This window comes from Chelmon rostratus, chromosome 3, assembly GCF_017976325.1.
Source record: "Chelmon rostratus isolate fCheRos1 chromosome 3, fCheRos1.pri, whole genome shotgun sequence".
Classification (NCBI taxonomy): domain Eukaryota; kingdom Metazoa; phylum Chordata; class Actinopteri; order Chaetodontiformes; family Chaetodontidae; genus Chelmon; species Chelmon rostratus.
This window is the reverse complement of record NC_055660.1, coordinates 29,812,772-29,833,589: the sequence shown is the minus strand read 5'-3', so window position 1 is coordinate 29,833,589 and position 20,818 is coordinate 29,812,772. Positions and strand designations below refer to the sequence as shown.

At 41.3% G+C, this 20,818-nt stretch overlaps 1 protein-coding gene across 1 annotated transcript in view; it reads right to left on the bottom strand.

The window, feature by feature from the left end:
- Positions 1-20,818, bottom strand: part of tenm3 (teneurin transmembrane protein 3) — a 198,826-nt gene that overhangs the window by 140,483 nt on the left and 37,525 nt on the right. The window contains exon 2 of the mRNA XM_041933771.1: positions 17,033-17,221. Coding sequence (XP_041789705.1) covers positions 17,033-17,213 — 181 coding nt within the window. The 5' untranslated portion in view covers positions 17,214-17,221. The remainder of the gene's footprint in view (positions 1-17,032; positions 17,222-20,818) is intronic.

Here is a 20,818-nt window from a genome sequence, read left to right as displayed (position 1 = left end):
TGCCGAGATGTTTTGAAGGTGGGACAGCTCCATCGAGACGGGCTTACTATCACATGGCAACAAAGAACATGAGCGCTTACCACGCCTCTACTATTTCACTCCACAAGTTTTTCCAGTGCCAAAGTATGGAGAGAGAGCAGGCTGTATGCTCGCTGTTAAAGGGTAAAACATCTGCTACAAGTACAGACATAGCAGATCAATTCTGCTGAACACTCTTTATGCTTCAGGCTAGACTTGTAGAGAGGAAGTCCATTCAGTCAAAATGAGCCGCCATGGATTGTGTGTGAGTGACCTTTCTGCTCAGGCTCGGCTTGAGAGGCCGAATGCACCACACCAGCAAACCCACATGAAGCTGCTTTCACAACTGCTGGTGACCTGTACCACCACACCTTTCTTTTGCCTCTTCTACATTTACACAACAAAAGCAGATTGTTGACAAGGCTTTAAAGGTGACTATGGCAACCTTGCCCCCCCCCCCCCCAAAAAAAAAGTACTGCAGTAGAAAACATAATGCTGCCTAGATCATGCTTTTCAACAACTTGACAATGAAATGTTCATATTTAACACAGGAAGATTATTTAATTTGTTTTCCCAAATACGGTGTTGTGTATTCTCTTCATGACACTGCACCATCTAGACAACAATATGGTTTCCTGAGGAAGCAGCTTCCTATTTGCTTCACTGTGATTGGCTCCACTGTCAAAGAGCTATGAGACCAATAACGTGACTAGCTGATATGTATTTATTAATCACACACCCTCTGATCTATATTGCACTGCCTGCTGCTGCACCTACGTGAACCAAAATAGCAGGTGTGTCTGGAGATAGAAAATTTTTTTTTTAGTAGCACAGGTACACTTCTTCACTGCAGATATTTAATGCTAATCCTGTGCTGAACTGTTGCTTGTTCAAGCAGACTGAACTTTTAGCCCTCTGTCACTGGTGGTGTTCCTCAGCTTATTCAGAATTTTGCGGCCAGACTTTTAATGAAAAATAGGTGCTCTGTGTCACTTTTACAATATTTTTGAGCTCTTAATGGATTATGACTGTCCTTCATAGCGGATTCTCTGGTAGCCTGCAGCCCTTCACAAGCCTCCAGGGCCTCTGTTGGTGCTGGCTTTCCGGTCAGTCACAGCCACGGAAGAAGTGTGATGCAGCATTCGTTTACCACGCTTCAAAAGCCTCTGAGAAGAAAGCAGGGACTGTGGATGCTTTATGTGACTGCTTAAAACAACCATTTTTATCATTCTGTGTTTCTTAGCATTGTATTGTTTTTGCTCTATATTTTATATTTTCTTTTTTGTATTTTGATTGTATTTTTGTATTGTTTGTCTCATCTTTCTGACTTCTTTTTTAGCTCAGTACACTGTGCTTGAGCTACATTTTCCTTACAACTAAGCCGTACTTTTATTAATACAAACAGCACATGACAAGTGCAACATGAAAAGGGGCGAGAAAACCAGGGATTGAACTCGTGAGGAAACTCCCTAGGGGCTTAAGACCCCCGAATACCTTCACTGTAAGATGGATAAAGTGAAAAACCTGAACTGATGGAGTGAAGGTATCAGGTTTGTCTGATCCTCAGCTGCAGATGAGCTAAAGCACAGATGTTTCTTTCTAGAACAGACTAGAAATGTTAAACTGTGTATGACAGTGGTGATGAACTGAAATGAATGCTGAGGACAAATGTAAAAATCACTGATTTCAGTAGGAGACATGACATTTCAAGAGTTTAGTTTCGTTAAAGTTAGAATTGGAGCAAGTTAATATTAGTGGTTCTCGATCCTATCCAAATGTATAACCGTAATTATTCATTTTGACGGGTCATTTCTATTTTAACCGCACAGCTTTTCCAGCCTTTACAGTGCTGGTTCAGCAGCACAGAAAGCTCAAAGACAAACTGCATGCATTTGAAATCATGTCATGTGATGCTACTCAGCCAATCTGTGCATCTGTGCACTGCAAACTGATTCAGTGAGTGAGACGCACGCACACACACACACGGGGGAGAGAGGAGTAATTTAACATGGCGCGGTCAAAAAAGACAGCGACAACAGAGCTTTTAATCAAGTAGACAGACTCTTGAATGTTCATCCTTCCCACAGTCAGTTTAAATCCAGAATGCCTCATATGTTCCGAGACCATGGCGACTGAAAGCGGGAATGTAAAGCACCTCTACGAGACAAAGCACAGAGCGTCACTCAAATCCCAACCGGGAGCAAAGAAAATTAACAATCAAAGAGCCCAATATAATCGATCCGCCAGAACATTCAGTCACTGCCCACTATCGTGCTCAGGAGTGTTCCCTGAAAGATGCCTGGATTTTGGGTCAATGTAGAAAACTATTAACTGATGAGGGGGTTGTCAAGAGTGCATGAGAGCGGTAGCTGAAGCCTCACTTGGGGGAAAACAAACAAATTTTGAAAAAATCAAGCAAATATCCTCCATTACATACTTCAGGTTTAAACACAGTCCTTATTTTACTTGAAAGGAGAAAGCAGCATTTCTTTATTATTAGAGCACTTATTATTTCCAATCCCTCCAGTTCAATGTGACAACTGACGATAAATCCCGGCAGGACAAGCTGCACTGAAACAGAAACAACAGAAAGTGGGGGAGTGGAACAGAAGTAGGAAAGAAGGAGAAAAGGAGGTGATAAAGCTGCTGAGTTGTTCAGATGTGCTGAGATTGTTTATTTTAAAGTTGGCTGAGACTGTTAAGATGTTAAATGAAGCAAATGAAAAAGAAGAAAAAGGGAAACACAAGCTACACAAGCTTCTTTTTTTAATTAAGTGCTTAAAGATTAACATTTTTCCAGAGCTCTGTTATGGATTTTATCTTTAAATGCAGCCCCTACTTTAGAAATGAGAAAAAAAAAAACATTTATCACTAGAGTACTTATTATTTATTATCCCTCCAGTACAAAGTGAAAATTGACATTAAATTATTGAATCACATTTGCTTTATTTGATTTGACAGTTGTTGACTACATACAAGCAGTAACACAAATGCGAGGTTGAATCAGCACTGAATCATAACCCAAGTCTGACATTATGATGATCCGTACCTTTGCTTGTGGAAATGCTCTCTAACTGGACCTCTCTGAATTTGAACTGAATACTGTGAGAGTAACTTTCATGTTAGGAATGAAAAGCTGATGGTGAAGACCAGGGTTTGGGGCAAGTGGCTGGACAAACAATGCAGTAACTGAGGGGTCTCATAGGTATGTTAATATAAATGTGTGTGTGAGAGAGAGAGTCTGTTAATAGTGCTCTTTCTAACTGCTGTTCCTGAATTCTTGTGCTGTAAAATTGGTGTTTTCATGGCTGCTGCATCGCACAATACATATCACCTTTGAAAGAGAAAGAAGCAGGGGAAAGAGGGAGGGGAAAGAGGACAGAAGATCAGGAGAAAGAACCAAAAGGTGACACATGTGAAGGCATTACAGCAACGTGAAATGAGCAGAAAGAGAGGAAGAGAAAGCATGAAATGAAAACATAATGGAATGCAGCAAAGGAGGCTCAGGAAAGAGTGGGAAATGGTAGCAAGCCACAGTGTTCCTCCAACAGCAGGTCAGCCAAAACTGACAGGACCATGAGACCATTTTAGCGTTAGCATCACAGTAATCCTCTTACACACATGCAGCCCTGGGAAGGGATTTCACATGTAATTAAAGTCGTTTAAGCTACACGAGTCAACATTTTATTAAAAAAAGAAGGTGGGGCCACATTGTGCCTTCAACGTATTTACCTCAACAAATTAATGGTGCTGTTGTAGACTGTGACTCAGAATTTTAGAGTTCAATGTGAGATTTTGTGAACAGTGACCTCCTTGTAAATACTCAAACTGAGGAGTGAAGATAAGAAAGGAAGGTAAAATGATTTGGAAAAGAAAACACATCACCGCACTTTCCTCCAGAAAACATAGCTGGATGTTGATCTCACAATATCTAGGGATGTTTTGGATTTTGTCATTTCCCAAAAAGGTTCCAAAAATGTTGAAAAACAAGTTAACACAATGATATAGCAACCAACACTCTGATTCAAATGTTAGCTATATCTTAATTTGTGCTAATATTTGTATCTTAGTTGTGAATGCTCCAGCGCAGAAGTAATTCATCTTGATATTCTTGATATTACTGATAGACAACTTTGTTGAGTGGTCCGAACAGAACCACCTGAGGCTGAACATCAGCAAGACCAGAGAGATGGTGATCGACTTCAGGAGGAAGAAGACGCCTTCACAGCCACTACGGATCAGAGGGGAGGTGGTGGAGGAGGTGGAGGACTACAAATACCTTGGAGTGGTGATTGACAACAGACTGGACTGGAAATCCAACACAGACACTGTGTACAAGAAGGGGATGAGCAGACTCTACTTCCTGAGGAAACTGAGATCCTTCAACATGTGCAGCAAAATGTTGGAGATCTTCTACCAGTCTGTGGTTGCCAGCGCCATCTTCTTTGCTGTTGTTTGTTGGGGCAGCAGCATCAGAGCCAGCGACACCAACAGACTTGATAAGATCATCAAGAAGGCTGGCTCTGTACTTGGACTCAGACTTGAGTCTTTTGAGACTGTGGTGGAGAGGAAGACGCTGTATAAACTGTTATCCATCATGGACAATGATCAGCACCCTCTCCATCACACAGTGGACAGACAGCGGAGCACCTTCTGCCACAGGCTGCTACAACTCCGCTGTCGAAGGGACAGACACAGGAAATCTTTCCTGCCACATGCCATTACACTGTACAATAACAGGTAAAAAAAATATATACAATACTTCTTACCACTACTGTTTGCTTCTGATATTTTATTATTATGTATATAATTTTTTACTGCTTGTTATTTCGATATTTTATTATATATAGTTTGTTCTTACAGTCACGGTACACTTTATTTTCACTGCCATTTGCTTTTGATATTCTTATTTTGATATTCATTTGCATTTGATATTCTTTTTGTGCAATACTTTTACTACTGTTTACTATTTGGCTATTTTATTATCATTGTTGTATATGTATATAATTTTTTTACTGCTCGCTATTTTCATATTTTTATTATGTATAGTTTGTTCTTTATAGTCTTATCTATCTATCTATCTATCTATCTATCTATCTATCTATCTATCTATCTATCTATCCATCTATCCATCTATCTATCTATCTATATTCTGCAGATCATGTAGACTGGGTTGCTTAACCTGGTGTCAATTTTGCAGCAGAGTCAAGTTTCTGTTCTGTTTGTAGCCTATAATAACTTATCACAGGCATAAAAAAACAGTAGAGGTCACCATTTGAAGACAGTTTGTCCTTTGTCCTGAATGAAATTCAATAGTGCCTCTTCTATAGCAATGTGTGAGGGAATCCCTCCACAGACAGCTGGAACAATAACAGCTGAACCCCTCCACTACGTCTTCCTCACACACCGAGAAGCAGAACTTGGGTTCATTCACACCACTGCAGTGAATTTAAAGCACAGCATGTCTGTTTCTTGACTCTACTAGTGATTAATCGACTGTCTGATAAAAGTGTTGCCTTGAATATTGTCTCTTTTTTGTTTTCAGCAGAGAACACCCATGTCTAATGAACCATGAGGTCCAAATACAAAAAAGCAGAAAATCAGGATTATCTCTTTGTCTGCCAACAACCTTTGTCTGTCTGTCTGTCATTTCCCATTCTCACCGTGTAGCAGTGATGGGCTAAGGAGGTGAATGAATGAGACCAGCTGAGCTTAGATGCCAGCAAAAGAAGCACAGACTCTCTTCAGATAGAAGCAGGTTGAAATGCAATTTGTCGGTTTGATTCCAGTGCATTTTTTTAGAATTTACAGACACTGATGAATGTCCATCATTCAGACTGTACGTGTGTGTGTTTGTATTGTATATACACATATGTCTTTAGATAGATAGATAGCTAGATAGCTAGATAGACAGATAGATAGATAGATAGATAGATAGATAGCTAGATAGATAGATAGATAGATAGATAGATAGATAATTGTATAATTTCTGCATTTTTTTGCATGTCTGTAGTGTTATACTGTAGTATTATACAGTGTTACCGCTGGTCTATTTGCTTCCTCTGCTGCTCTTGTACTTATACTTATGTACTTATATAATTTGAAAGGACACAAACACAGTTTGCCTTCATTTAATATAATGAATAAGGAAGATAAGAATGTGCCCCCCCCTGTGAAGTGAATATTAAGGTCATTCAGCTGTTATGAATGGGTTGGCATTTTCATTTCCATCCACTAGTTTCTGTCACACCGCAACTTTGAACTCTAACAATTTATTAGATTTGATGAGCTATTTTTATTTATTTTTTTAGGTGTTTGATAGCAAAGAACAATACTGTGTTTCCATCTGAAATGTAGATTAGGATCATTGAAAAGCTCCCAAAATGTAAATAATGAGGTAAAATAAATTTGCATGTTTAGTATTAGAAACAAAATCCAGTGAAAATGTGAATTGTTCTGTTTCATGTCTGTTTTCAGTTATGTCATTTGGACAGATGTTTTCAACTGTAAAAAAATAATAATAATAATAATAAAATAAAATCTGACATCCGAGTGTCTGAATTCACTGAAGGGAGGAGTTTCCAAAATGGTCCTCTTATCTTATCAGGTGCTAGATTGCTGCGTTAATGTGGCTAACTAAGAGATATTTTAAGCCAATAAAGCTTGTTTGGTTGAGAATGGGGAAGCAAAGAGAGAGAATGAGCTTACTGATGATTGAGAAAATGTCACTGATGGTAACAAAGAGATAAAAAGGTAAATATCTCTTCTTTTCATCTCCCTTAATTAATTAGAACAAAATTCTGGAGAAACGGCTACATCTCCTCTTCCCTCCATCTATAGCATCTGTACCTTTTCTTTCTCTCCTCATACATCTATTTTCCCATCACCTCCCTCCCACTTCCGCCATCTTCTTCACCTGACCTCCCCTTTCTTTCCTCTCCTCTCCTCTGTTAGTATAGGCAGCTGCAGCCTTTTCAGAGCCTCTCATCAGTCCTCCACATTTCTCTCTCCTTATTGTAACACCAGTGCACTGACCTCTCATCCACCCTCTCTTTCCTCTGTCTGTCTCTCTCGGCCTCATTCTCTCATTCATTTTCTCCTGCCAAGTCAGTTCTTGGTGTGCTCTCTCTCTCTCCCTCTCTCTCTCTTTCTCTCTCCCTCTCTCTTCAATCCATTCTTTTACTCTCTCACTCCGGCCAAGTCATTAATATGGAAAACTGTGCTCTACTAAGTCACTGGGTTTCCTTTGCTTTTTCTGTATTCCTCTTTCATCTTGTCGTCGTTGTCCTCTTAGCCACCAGGATTTTTTTATCCTACGTTCTACTCTTTGTTTTCAGATTTCCGTCACATTACCTTTGTTGCTTTCCGAACATTTTCTCAAAATCAAATTTGCTTTATTAGAATTGATTATAAGATGAAACATATTGCAATGTATTGAAATACAGCTGAATCTCAGTAATAACCACAGTAAAATTGTCAATCCCTTTGAGGCTACAAGGTTTACTATCTGAAAAATCCTGGCTGGAGCACATGAGCCTGTCTGATTTCCAGAGCGTCAAATATAGACACTTTGTCAAGCCCGCCAGTGTCTCATACAGACGCTCAACAGGCTTTCAAGAAACTCCACTGTAAAGCCTTTAGGCAACAGTAGATGCTCAGAGCAAGACGACATAGTGAAAAGAGCAAGAAAGACTGAAAATGGAGGTGGATGTGGATGTGGAAGTGGAAGGATGCGTCAAGCAAACACATAACTTTCATCCAGGACACAGGGTTTGTGTCCCGTCAGTAAGTGAAACCAAAGGTGAACAATCTTTTCCTAAACCTGACCAATTAGTTTTGGTGTCTAAACCCAACAAAGCTCCAACCATTTCACAACATTTACCACATGTTTGAACAGCTTTCTGGCAGGAGGGCTTTGTAAAATCGCTGGGATGAAACGTGTTGAACGGTCAGAGCAGCTGCTCTGGGCGTCTAATATTGCCACGGATGGATTTACATGGAGTGAGTTGCCCATTGCCAAAGGGTCGTCTTTGGCACCTGTATGTGACAAAGTTTCTCTGGGAATGAGAACAGGTTGAGCACACACAGCATTTTGCTCTTGTTAAAGCTTTAGAGCCAGAAGACAGTGATAATAATCCTTTTCTACAGAAAAGTGAAAGCAATGGTCATTTGATGACACCACTGATGGTTATGTCCACAAGGAAAAGAGAAAGCATTGTGACATTGTAGAATAAAGATTTAAACTATCAATACAGGAGACTGTGGTCAGTTTTATTTCTTTTTATTTTGAGCACAATCTTTCTCTTAACCAGTTAGATTCAGTTGCCTGAACATAACCATACCATAACCATAGAGGTGGCAGATCAAGAACGCTCTTAAGACACATTTTTGTAAGGTCACTAAAGGGTAATTGGAAGGCAATACAGAATATTGTCATTTAAGTCAGATGACCTGTGGGCAAATCACCAAAAGAAAAATAAGACTGCATTTAAAACCATCACATTAAATTTGTGCCAAACAACACGACATGTGACTCGTTTTTAAGCCCTACAAATCTCTGTAAACACTCTGTAGCAGCAAGGATGAGGACAAGTCAAAAACAAAATGAAGAACTTTTACTTGTACATAAAATATCAGCTGGGTTAAATTCTGTCATTGCAGTCAATCATTTCAAAATTTCCCTCCATCTGTGTCTCATTTCATGGCCAAGACAGTGTAGGTCAGACACATACACACACACACACACACACACACACACTCTCGCTCTCTCTCTCCAGCCTCTCTTTTCTAACTCCCTTCCAGTCTACCTCCTTGTCTGCCTCTCTCTCCGTCTCCCTGTCTCTCTGTATGGAGTCTGCTACAACATTTTGATTTACTTAAGTGACTCCATTCTGCAATCAGCCTCAGACATGAGCTGTGTGTTAGTGGCCTTTCTCCACGTGTGTGTGTTTGAGGCTTAAATCCCAGCCACCAGCCACGAGCCTGAGGTTCATTAGCATGATCAATGATTGACTCTTTCTCTTCTCTTCTCTCATTTTTCTTTAAAATATCTTCTTTGCAGTTTGACCCTACTCTCTCTCTTTATCCTTCTCTATCTAAATCTCATTGATTCATTCGCATGTCAAGAAAGATCATTTCTTTCTTTCTTTCTCTCCATTAATTCATCCCGTCGCCATCATTGATTAGGTCTGGTGTTGAGGAAAAAAATGTTTTTTTTCTGCTCTCTCTTTCTCTCTTTCTCTCCTGCCTCTCTTTCATTCAGTCGCTCATTGATTAGTTCTGGTGTTGAGGAGAATAACCTACTTGGTCACAAAGTAAAAAGCACTAAGTGTTATTCGTGTTTCTCTCTCCGCCTTGGTTTGACCTCCCTTCTGCTTTCAGTATAGACATTGTCAATAAGCCTTGGCGTCATCCAGCCGTTTGCAAAGAAAGCTGCCTTTTTTTTCTGTTGCTTCTTCCGCTCCGAGCTGATTGCCTTGGCGTCTCTGAGGCATCTACAGGATTGACGGTGGAGGGTTTTTGGCGTCTTTTCAGTCTCAGGGGGAAAAACTGCTTGTGTTGAGGAGTGATGATTTTTTTTTATATCGTCTTTATTCACCTGTCTTAAAACAAATGCCACTTCTGGGTTGAAACAACTTAATGAGCTAATACCAGACTGCTCAATCAATACTACATTTTTGATCTATAGTAAACATCAACCTGAACTGAATCTAATGCAAAATTTTAATCCAATAATTTATGTCCTGTCTTTGACAGGAAAACTTGATAGTTATTGTTTTATTGCACACAGGCTTCACCGTCTAAGTCTGCTGTCACAGTAGTGAGGATTTTCTTTCCCGCCACTGTACACTGTACAGTTGCCTCAGGTCCTCATGTACAGTATACAACACTGTCAGGACGTGAGTTATGTGTGTCTTCAGTGTCAAGCAGTCAACAAGTGAGGAACAGAAGTGAAGATGAGGTTCAGCAGCTATGAAGCTGTCTGTTTTTGCCCCACCAGTAAAACAAACTGCACCCTGCTAGCTGCTCTAACTTCACAGGCCGTCTGTCAGTATTCGCCTGTCACTGGGGGAGCTCCAGTGATGAGTGTATGCCTTCATGGCTCTCCTGGTGTAGGGCGCAATGAAGCTGAACTGACCCCTGCAGAGGATGAGACAGACAAGCTAATCGTCAGCGGTGACCTCCCAGATGTGGACCCAGAAGGAATGAGTCAGACAGCTCAGCTCTGTCCATCTCAGGCACTCCTCCTGGTCCTCCAATTGCACATTTGGGGAACCTGGACTTTGATTGTGAGGATGGGGCTCAGCTTTCCTCATCCCTGCTGCGGTCAGGGACTCCATTAGCTCTCTCCTTCCTTGCATCAGTCTACCAACTATATACAGGCCAACAAAGGTCTTTTCTAGGACTTGTCAGGCATCATCAGGAGGGCAGCAGAACTGAGGGGCATCGCGATGCTAGCAAGACAACCTGCACGTAGTCATGGCCTGGTTGGTGGGGACATTTACAACTGCTGGCTAGATGTTCCCCACTTTGGCTTTGCTTCGTGGAGCTCCAGCCTTTCAGCATTTTCAGAGCCCAGAAAACCAAAAGCACAGGTCTCCAGACACAAGCCTTTCACCAGAGTCCACAAAGGAAAGGGTTTTCCTTCTGTCCTGCCACAAGAGCAAAGCCAAGCTACTACAACTCTACCCAAGGTAACCTTCTTTGGCAGGCACAAGCCATTGCCACAACCCCTCAGGACCAAGTTTATGCTTGAACCAATGTGACGCTTAGATTGCTACAACTGGCTCCAATTGGAGTTTGTACCTGACATCAGAAAGGTGACGACAGCTGTTCTGACTCTTGCTGCTGCACTTAGGCCTCCGAATGCACCTACATTCCACCTGCACTCCATCTCCTTCCAACCATATTTCCTTAAAGAGAAATTTCCTCTCAGCATAGCAAAGTCTGCTGTGCATGAATACACGGATGTCAAGGCTAATTTCAAGGGCTACATGGGACAGACATAACAATAGAGCTGATGGAGCTTCAGAGGAAGAAAGCAATCTCCTGCATCCCTCCAGGAGAGGAGAATAAGGGGCTTTATTCCCATTACTGTCTCACACTATAGAAAACAGGTGGGATGAGGCCATTTTCTGTTCTGTCCTTGTTCAACAGGTACATTATAAAGCAACCTTTCCACATGCTGACAATCAGATGTGCTGGAATGTGTGTGTCCTGGCGATTGGTTCAATTCCATCAACCTGACAGATGTGTATTTCCACTTCCCTGGCATTCCCAGACAAAAAATTTTGCAACACCGACTGCTGAAAAACCCTCTGTCACTACAGTCAGACATGACATACTGGAAAACTGTCGAACAGGGTTTCTCTTGGGAGAGCAACATCACACATACTGGTTTACAAATGACTGACAAACAGACATGTAGGCAAAGATGGATCTGTTTGCCTCATGAGAGAATTGACAATGCATACTGTGGTGGTCCATGAACGCATGAGACAGCCCTCCATTGGAAGTGGGTGCCTCCTCTTACCTGCCATAGCCCAGAGTTCTCTGTTTCCTCCAGTTACCCTGATTCCTTGTCTCTTGGCAAGCAATCAGGAGGAGAATCTAGCGGTCATCTGGTGTCATCAGAACACAGAAGCTTGTTTTGTTTCCTGACCTTATGTGGTTCTGGCAGGGAAACTGTGGCAGCTCCCATGGCACAGAGACACACTATCAGGGCTGGACGGCACAATCCTCCACCCTGCGGTGATAAGCCAATGGCCTGGCCACTGAATGGGAGCTCTTGGTAAGGTTAGGACTGCCCCCCATAGTGGTACCAAGGGTGTGAAAGCCCCTTTACTACAGCATGTTACGTGGGCAGACGGACAGATAGAGAGATTCAGATCGCATGTCGTGTCCGTAACATCTCATGTTAACCTACATTCAGATGTTAGTTGGTAATTGTTTGGTTCCATCAACAATTGAAGTGTGAGATCCAGTTTGAATTCAAATCCTGGTATCCCATTGGCTGAGACCCACCAGAAGTCAGGGGAATCCCTGTGATACGGCCATTGCATCACCAAAAATAAAAAGAATATAGTGTGCCAACACTACACCTCACCTTTCCACTATAACACCAAGTTGTTATTGGAGGTCTATCTAAGCACTAAGCACTTAAAATAGCATGGGCAACAGTCCCCCAACTCGCTGGACAAGAAACAGACTCTGTTGTGTTTACTGAACATGCTTGGATCCTGAGAAAGATCACCGCACATCAGCGATCTCATCTTCTAGTTCCCACTCTTTTTCAATTAAGTCAACTCTTCTATTCTCTGCTATTTTCCCCACTGCCATACAAGGAACAGTCTGCTATGAAACCCACAGACAAAGTAGAACAACAGTGGTACAACATGCATTGTCTGAAGTGTCTGAAGCAGACCACTATACCAGACATACTACACGGACTGAAACAATCGCTCCCTCTCTCAAGAGGCTTTTGTCTGGGCAGACACATGTTATAATAGTGTTAGTGTTAGCTTTTTTATGGAACAAGCTTTACTATATTTTTGTGAAATGAACAGGCTACAGACTCCTGTTGTTGCTGTTTGAAATACCTAAATGTTGTGCTTGTGTTTGCTGCCTGTTTTTGTATGTTTAACATGTTACATTGTTTGTGTTGTCCCACAACGTTGGGCTGTGCAGTATGCCACACTTTATTGGTTAAAGAACCGATACCATAGTTCACAAACCCATGTTTGCATGCTAGGCTTGTGGCAATCAGGGCCTCTTTAGTTTGTTTTGAGACCCTTTCCCTCTTTCTCTTTTACTAACCCACACAGGCACCCATCCACATGCCTTTACATGCATTCACACACATACCTTAAATGGGAAAAATACAGTGGTAGCATAACTCAGGTCAGCTTACTCTTGTTGTTAGAGACCTGTGAATCAAATGCCTGTCTTGCCTCTCATTTTTCTGTTTAACTCTTCTCCGCCATGTCCACCATTTTGCCTTCTCTCTCTTCTCCCTCTCACACCCATACCCACCCACCCACCCACACACACACACACACACACACACACACACACACACACACACACACACACACAGAGAGAGAGAGAGAGACAGAGAGACACTCGGGAGCCACATTCTTGCTTGCTGTTTCTTTGTTGCTGCAGTTGGTCATGCCTATAGCTACCTGTTTTTGGAGTTGTGATGTTGTTGTACAGTGCATATTTATTGCTTTAAGTATTACTGATTGTCGATCAGTGCTGCTAAATCACAATATATTGTGTTTACAGCTGGTTGTGACAGCCAGTGCTCAGGTTCAGCCCGTCACTGTTCACCTTATTAACGTGCAATATTACTCAAATATTGACAATTTAAGTGAACACCCCTTGAGACTGCATCCACAGTCCAGTTAGTCCCTGATATTAGAGTGGTGGCCTGTAATTATTAATTCATATCAATAATTTTGTTGATCTCTGATATTCGATAATAATAAAACTAAGTCCTACTAGTTCCCAACACTGAGTGCACATACTTTTCACAACTAACACGTTCGCCCCAGTTGTTCCTGAACGGAACACAAAAAAAGTGATTGATATCAACTCTGTGCATCATGGCGCCTCTCCACAAAATGTAAAAAGATGCAGACTATGGTGCTTTCCAACAAAAATGAAGAAATGTTAGCTTTTTTTTGTAAAGTTAAAATCAAGAAAGACTCGAGTGTTGTTACAACGTGTGCTAACCTGGATGGGCTGTGAAGAACAAATGTGCTTAAAGTTCTTTGATGGAGTTTGGATGCCCAAAAAGCAGCTTTCAGAGACCACATTCTGACAGAGACAGTGCTATGCAGGCAAGTGTTGTGTTGAGAGAGCTGAACTTCAAGTTGAGCTGTGAAATCATTTGAAGCAAAATTAAAGCTTTGGCAAGTGCAACTGGAAAGAGGAAACACTCTGCATTTTCCTACTCTGCAAGAACAAAAGCCTGCTATGACATCTGAATATGGTGGCGAGTGTGCAAAGCTTCTTCAGGCATTTGGTGAAAGGTTTCAGGACGTGAAAAGTAAACAAAAGGAACTGAGCATATTTGCTGCACTATTTAATGTGGAACCAGCCAATGTGTCTGACAACCTCCAACATGGCATCATTGAGTGACAAAACAACTACCCTCTACTATGAGTAGCTCTTTTCAGAACTGACTCTTGCTAAGACTCACTTCCACTCAAGACTGACTGACCCAAACCTCACAGTCAATGCAGAGGTTAGTATGATACCCCTGCCTGAAAAATTTGTCGGGGGCACCACTGACTATGGCCCTCGAAGGATGTTAGAAAAAATTAAATGGCCATTGATAGGAAAAATGTTCCTCACGGCTGAAATAAAGTAACCTGAACATGATCCTCATGCATCAAGTATTGATTGCAGTTATCAATTATGAAGATTATGAATAATTCAAGTTCATTCATTTAATTTGGCTAAAAAAGACAAATATTAATTTAAATATCAACATTATTGTTACAGCTAATATGTTGATAATGATAGACCTGTGCTTCTACTGTGGCTTTCAACGTGTGCCAACCACTTAGAAAGCAAAAACACGTGACACACACCCAAAAATGCAGTGTTTTAGGAAGAGGATATGGACTACTGGATAGACAGAATCCCTGAGTCATGAAGTGTGGAGAAAGCACTGCAACATGTTCTTATCCTTGATCCTTCATAGAGCTATATAGTTTATCTTTTTTTTCCTGGGCGGGTTTGATTGCTTAGATGTGCTTCCTCACTCCAAAAAACACTGCTACTCCACTTGGTTTATGCCCTTTTTTAGGGTAAATCTTCATCTGTACCAATGCCACACATTGTTGTGGCTTTCCCCATCAGCCACTGATCTGGTCTGAGCAGGCAGGCAGCATAAATAAGTCATTCTTGACATCTAAATTACACTGTTACACTGCTTCCTCTCACAGACAGTGCAGCCAGGTTCAAGGAAACCTCACCAAGACAGCAAACAGGACCCAGAGGACCCAAGGCACAATACTGTGACCTGGTGCAAAATTGCCAAACAATAATATATACTATGTGTTGTCCTTACAACCTGGGTTCATGGGGTCAAGCAAACTGTTTTCTTATCATATGTCAAGATATTCCAGCACAATTTAGGTTGGTATACTGTGTCCTCTGTCAGCCATTAATGTGTTGCCTGCATATCACTGTCACAGTAGTTTGTGTTAATGGCCCTGGTGTGGAATATCTCTTTGGCTTTTATGTTCTGTAGCTTCTATCCTGGATCCCATTTTTCCCTTCATACAGTGCTCTCGTCCCAGTAAACAGTCAATAAAAATGTGTTCTGAGGGAAGAAGGGAAAGGAAAAGCATGGATTATCTCCCCCGTTCTCACATTCTCTGTTTTTTTTGTCCTTGCACAGCTTCTTCCTCCTATAAACAAGAAGTAAGGAAGATTGGTTTCTGCATGTGTGTGTGTTTATGTGTAAGACTATGTAAGCTAAAGGCCTCTCGTTTACTTTGCTTCAGTGCTTGACTTCCCTCAAAATCACTGGTGCAAAGAAAAGTAGAGGAAAGGATACAGAGCAATATGAGCAAATAAAAAAAGCATGTCTAAAAAGTGCAGGAAGTGGTGAGAGTGACATTTTAGATTTTTGGCTGAACACTAGCGGGTTAGGTCAGACTGGGACTACTTTAGGGAAAGAAGACCACACACATATGCGCAAACACACACACACATGCACAAACACACACACACACACACACACATGCACAACCTTTTAGATACTTTAAGACCCTGTTTCAGAGCTGTTTCTGATTATGTTTAGATGGCAATGTATATATGAGGAGACGTCTGTCTGTCTCCCTGTTTCCATGCAGCTGTATGTCTTTTTCTCACTCTCCTTTCATGCCCCCTCTCCTGATGTAGTCTGACTCTAATTGTGGTTGTCTTTCTTCAAACCATCAAAGTCTGTTTCCTATCACACTCCTAACTATAAGAAGACTGATCCAGGGTCATTGGCCTGCCCACATGACTCTGCATTTGGGGCTAGACAACCTCCACAGGCAAACAGGTCTCAGATCAGCACTCAGATTTGAACCAAACTCAGCCCCTGTGGCCCCAATGGTTCAAACACCCAGACTAGGGTTTCATCTTCAACTTGCAGGCTAATATTTGCCATGTGGAGAGCCACCGGGAGCTGGTTGGAGCTCTTATGGTTTGACTGTGATGAAAAATGGCAGCTTTCTGACCTTGGTGTGTCCACTGTTGAAAGGAAAATTAAAAATATTGTCTGAACATTACTCTAATTCATAGTTTGTTGACTAGAAAAGCTGTCATGGAAGAATGAAAATCCTTAACACTAGTCTTTACGTTAGGGAGTTCCTCACCAAAACAAAGTACCTTGATTTAACTGGTGTAATTAAACGGAATTGTATGTTTTAATTAAACTTCAGTATCACCCAAAACATTGATTCTGCCCAACTATCAAGGGGTCATGAAGATTTCTAGTCTTTACTACTAGTCTTTAAACACTGTCCTTCCAGCAGTCTTTACTTTCAGTGGCCCAATGTGGTTTCTTAATGTTTCAATATGATCCACTTAACATCAAGCCCAAATACTGGCAGAACATTTGTCTATCCAGACCAACTCAGTTGTATAAGCACTAAAATGGCACACAAATACATTCAAAACAGTGATTTTATCATGTGAATCATATGCAGACATCTCCGGGAGCTGAATGTTTAGATGGAACATGAAAGTTTGCAAAAGAGGGAAGGAAGTGCGGAGGACTGTCATTGAAAAGAGACTGTCATGTCCTACATGTGACAGTCAAATCCAAATGCAGACGGAAATGTTCAGTCTTTTACAAATGCCGGGGGGGGAGGGGGGGGACTACTCGCATGGCCCCCACAGAGCACCTTTTTAATTACAGAGAAATACCAACCCAATAAATCTGTCCCATTTCAGTAAAAATTCTGTCTAAAATGACTGATAAGGAAGCAAAGTAAAGTCCTTTTACCATGAGTTACAGGTAAGTACAATCGGGCGGCATACTCCTCTTCCTCTTTTGCCTCCTCCTCCTCCTCCTCTTCCTCTGAGTCTGGCTCAGCCACGTTGCCTAACAATGGGTTGTCATGTGGATTGGCTGATTGTGGATGTGATTGATCAATGACAGATGATGGACAGGAGGGGGAGGGCATTGGAGAACCTATGACAGAAAAAAAACAAAAAGAAAAAAGGGAATGGTGAATTTGGAGAATGAATAAAAGTAGCAACAACAACAGCAACCAAAATGTTAAAAAAAAAAAAAAGAAATGACTGAGTAATGAAGTATGGTGATGTGTGCTGATGATGTGACTGAAAATTGTGGCATGAGATTGATAAAGTTAGCACAATGAAGGACAATTCCTGGGCTACCATTGCCAAATAGAGTCACAATAGAGACAGTCAGAGCTGCTGCCACACTCCTGCAATCCTTCACACACTCATCCTGTCCCAAATCTCACAGTTGTGAAGGACAGAGTTTGAATTAATTCCACATTGCATCTTTACTGACCACCGATTTGTGATTGATCCAAGCTGTTGAACTGTGTGAGGTGTCAGTCTGTGTATCAGGCAGATTTGGCTATATTTTGTGCCTATGTGAGACCAGACTCACAAGCAGAGTGTGCAAAATCAATTGTGAATCGATGTGGTAACCTTGGCATTTAGTGACTTCTGAATGCTAAATTGCTCCCCCCTCTGTTTGTGCATGTGTGTAGTTATGTTGGAAGTCTTGGTGTGTGTATTTTGCACAGACAGATAACTCTGCCCAGGTTTGCATTCCATACAAATGTGCTGGCACAAAAGAATTAAATTGGTTGTGGAAAAGTAAAGGAATGGAAAAAAAAAACCAAAAAACAAACCAACTTCATTAACAGCACTTGCCATGGTGGCTGGCTTGACAGGTAAAAATGTGCTATGTCTCTTTCTAAATCCCTTGATCTTTCACTTTCGTGAGCAAGGAGGGAGACATTGAAAGACAAAATCAATGTTAGGTCATTTGCAGGAGAAGAACTGCAATCTTGTTTGACTGAGAATTTATACAGACGCTAATGCTGAGAATGCAGCACACCTCTCTTAAGCTCTGTTCCTGTCTCTCTTCAACACAGAGATCTATTGTATTGTTTTGAAAGGAATAACAAAAGAGTTTTCACCATAGTCAATAGGATCAAGGACATCACACATTATATATCTATTGCTTTCACGGGCGTGAGCGGAGAAATACACACCCTCAAGAAATTTCAAACACCCAGCCAGTATTGTCTCTTCCAGCTATCTATTGTATATCCCATCCTGACATTCATTTGGGGTTTTGCAGTTACGGGCTAAAACTACAGTACAGCAGTTCAATGCAAACACATCCAAAATAACATCATATGAGCCCCCATTTATTTATTTACTACAATGCCTTTTGGCTTGTTTCTTTCACTGAGAATTTTCTATTTAATACCCAACCCTGACTATCCCCCCTAGAGTGATGTTGTGGATGGAAAAAAAGGAAAAAAGCCCAGTGGCTTTTGCTGGGGAAACATGAAAAACATAGGATTAGTGCTACATGTGGGCAACATTAAACCCCAGATATGGTCCACTGGTTTGACTTCATAATTTGTGCAAAATTTATCAGCAATGCATTAATTTCTACGGGAAGCCTCTCACCTTCATCCGTCTGAGACATTCTGATTAGTTTCCAAAAAGGATGCCTGAATCGGTTATGTTGTCATTAACATGATCAACATGCTTGATTTCTTTGCTGGGGCAGTTTCTTACCTGTTTCACTCAAGTCTGCTAAATGTTAACAAGCAGTAGCTTGTTAATCCAAACTACAGTCTTTCCTTCTACTTAATATAAATAAAAAACAGGTCATAAACACATGAAATACTTTATTATTGTTGTTTTTTAAATGCACGAGGCACTGTAGTTTTTAGCAAGCATTGTTTAATTAGGATGAAATAGGGCATTTGTTGGGGCAGCAGGACAGTGTATGTGGGATTGAGTCAAAATAAACTGCAGTGTGTGTGTGTGTTCATTCTAATGAAGGAACATGTCACCCAGTGCAACAGTGTGGCTCACTGATGTGTTTTCAATGGTTTTTGGATAACAATGGCACAGAGGAAGACAATATATAAGGCTTTGGTTATACACATTGTTAGTAGGATCAATGTATTATTGGTTTTGGTCTTTCAATGGGATTTCTTGACAATAAGAAAAAAAAAAAACTCGACCTGATGTATGCTTTTAACAAGGGCCAAATAAACTTTCACCTGGACTGGAAGTCATCTTTCTGGTTTGAACTAACACAAACAACACAGGACTGAAACTTTTCATACTGTTTATAACATGGTGAACGTACATGCTAAACAGCACAATGTCTTCAGCTTCCTGCTCCTCAATATTTACAAACCTTATCTTTTATGGAACACTGGGTGTAGTACTTTCATGGTAAATGGACTGCATTGGTATAGTGTTTTTCTAGTATACCTTGACCACTCGAAGTACTTTACAACACATTCACCCACATTCACCCACCCATTCACACACACATTCTTTTTAGAGGTAAGATCTTAAACCCAAGCCTAAGCCCAAGCCCGACCCGACCAGAATTTCGGGCCGGGTCGGGCCTAAAATGTCAATCATTACATTCGGGTCGGGTCGGGCTTCTCTCTCGCTGACTTTTTTTTTTTTTTTTTAATAAATATATGTTTATAAAAATGTATACTAAAACGATACTAAACTACGGAATACTTGTTATAAAATAAATAATTTGGATAAAACAGAGAAGGCTAAACAGGAGCCGCAGAGCCAGAGCATGCTCTGCGCACGTGAACGTCGTCCTCTTAAAATTCTTCCCCTCCGCAAGTCCGCATCTGACCTGCTGGTATCCTCAATATGGAGCAGCAAGAAGTGAAGCATAAACTAAAGACAGGGGAATGGAAAAGGCAAACACCCACCGGTAAGAGTGAGGTGTGGAAAAGCTTCAAATTGATTGTTGAAAATGCTACAGAAACTTGCGCTGATAAAACTTGCGTCTCTGTCTATTATCCATCCGTCATTGTTCTTCTTTGTCTCTCTGCCTCTCTCTCTCTTAAAGTGCCGCGCTAAATTCTTAAGGACGTACTGCTGCTGTGGTTTATGGCCCAATTTTCAACCCGTCAAAATGACGGACGGCCTTAAATTTTTCCCGTCAACTCTTTAAAAAATCCGTCAATGATGGAAAATTGTCGGTTAATGTAACCTCTGCAGACACAGAAATATAAAAGATGCAAATGTTTATACAGTGTTGTTTAACTTAGATTTCGTTAGAAAAGACAGGCTTTAATTTGTTATCATAAATCACCCCTCCTCCTCCCGAGTCCTCACAAATAAAATATGAAATTTCGGGTTTGCTTCGGGCTCGGGCCTGCAAATCACGTTAATTGGTCGGGCTTGGGCTGGGTCGGGCTTTAATACTCGCGGGCCTGGGTCGGGTCGGGCTGGATTTTTTGGGCCCCATCTTACCTCTAATTCTTTTCACCCAGCATCAGGACCAATTTGGGGTTCAGTATCTTGTCCAAGGACACCTCGACATGCAGGAGTTCGAACATTCCGATTGGTGGACGACCCACTCTGCCTCCAGAGCCACAGCCACCCCTGTCACTATGTCATTGTAGGGTTTCCAAAATAGGTATACTGGTAATACTGGAACAGGGTGTTCTTATGTAATCTCTGCACATGAAATCCTTACCAACTGGGAGGTAGATTATAGCATAGGACTCATTTGTCGAAG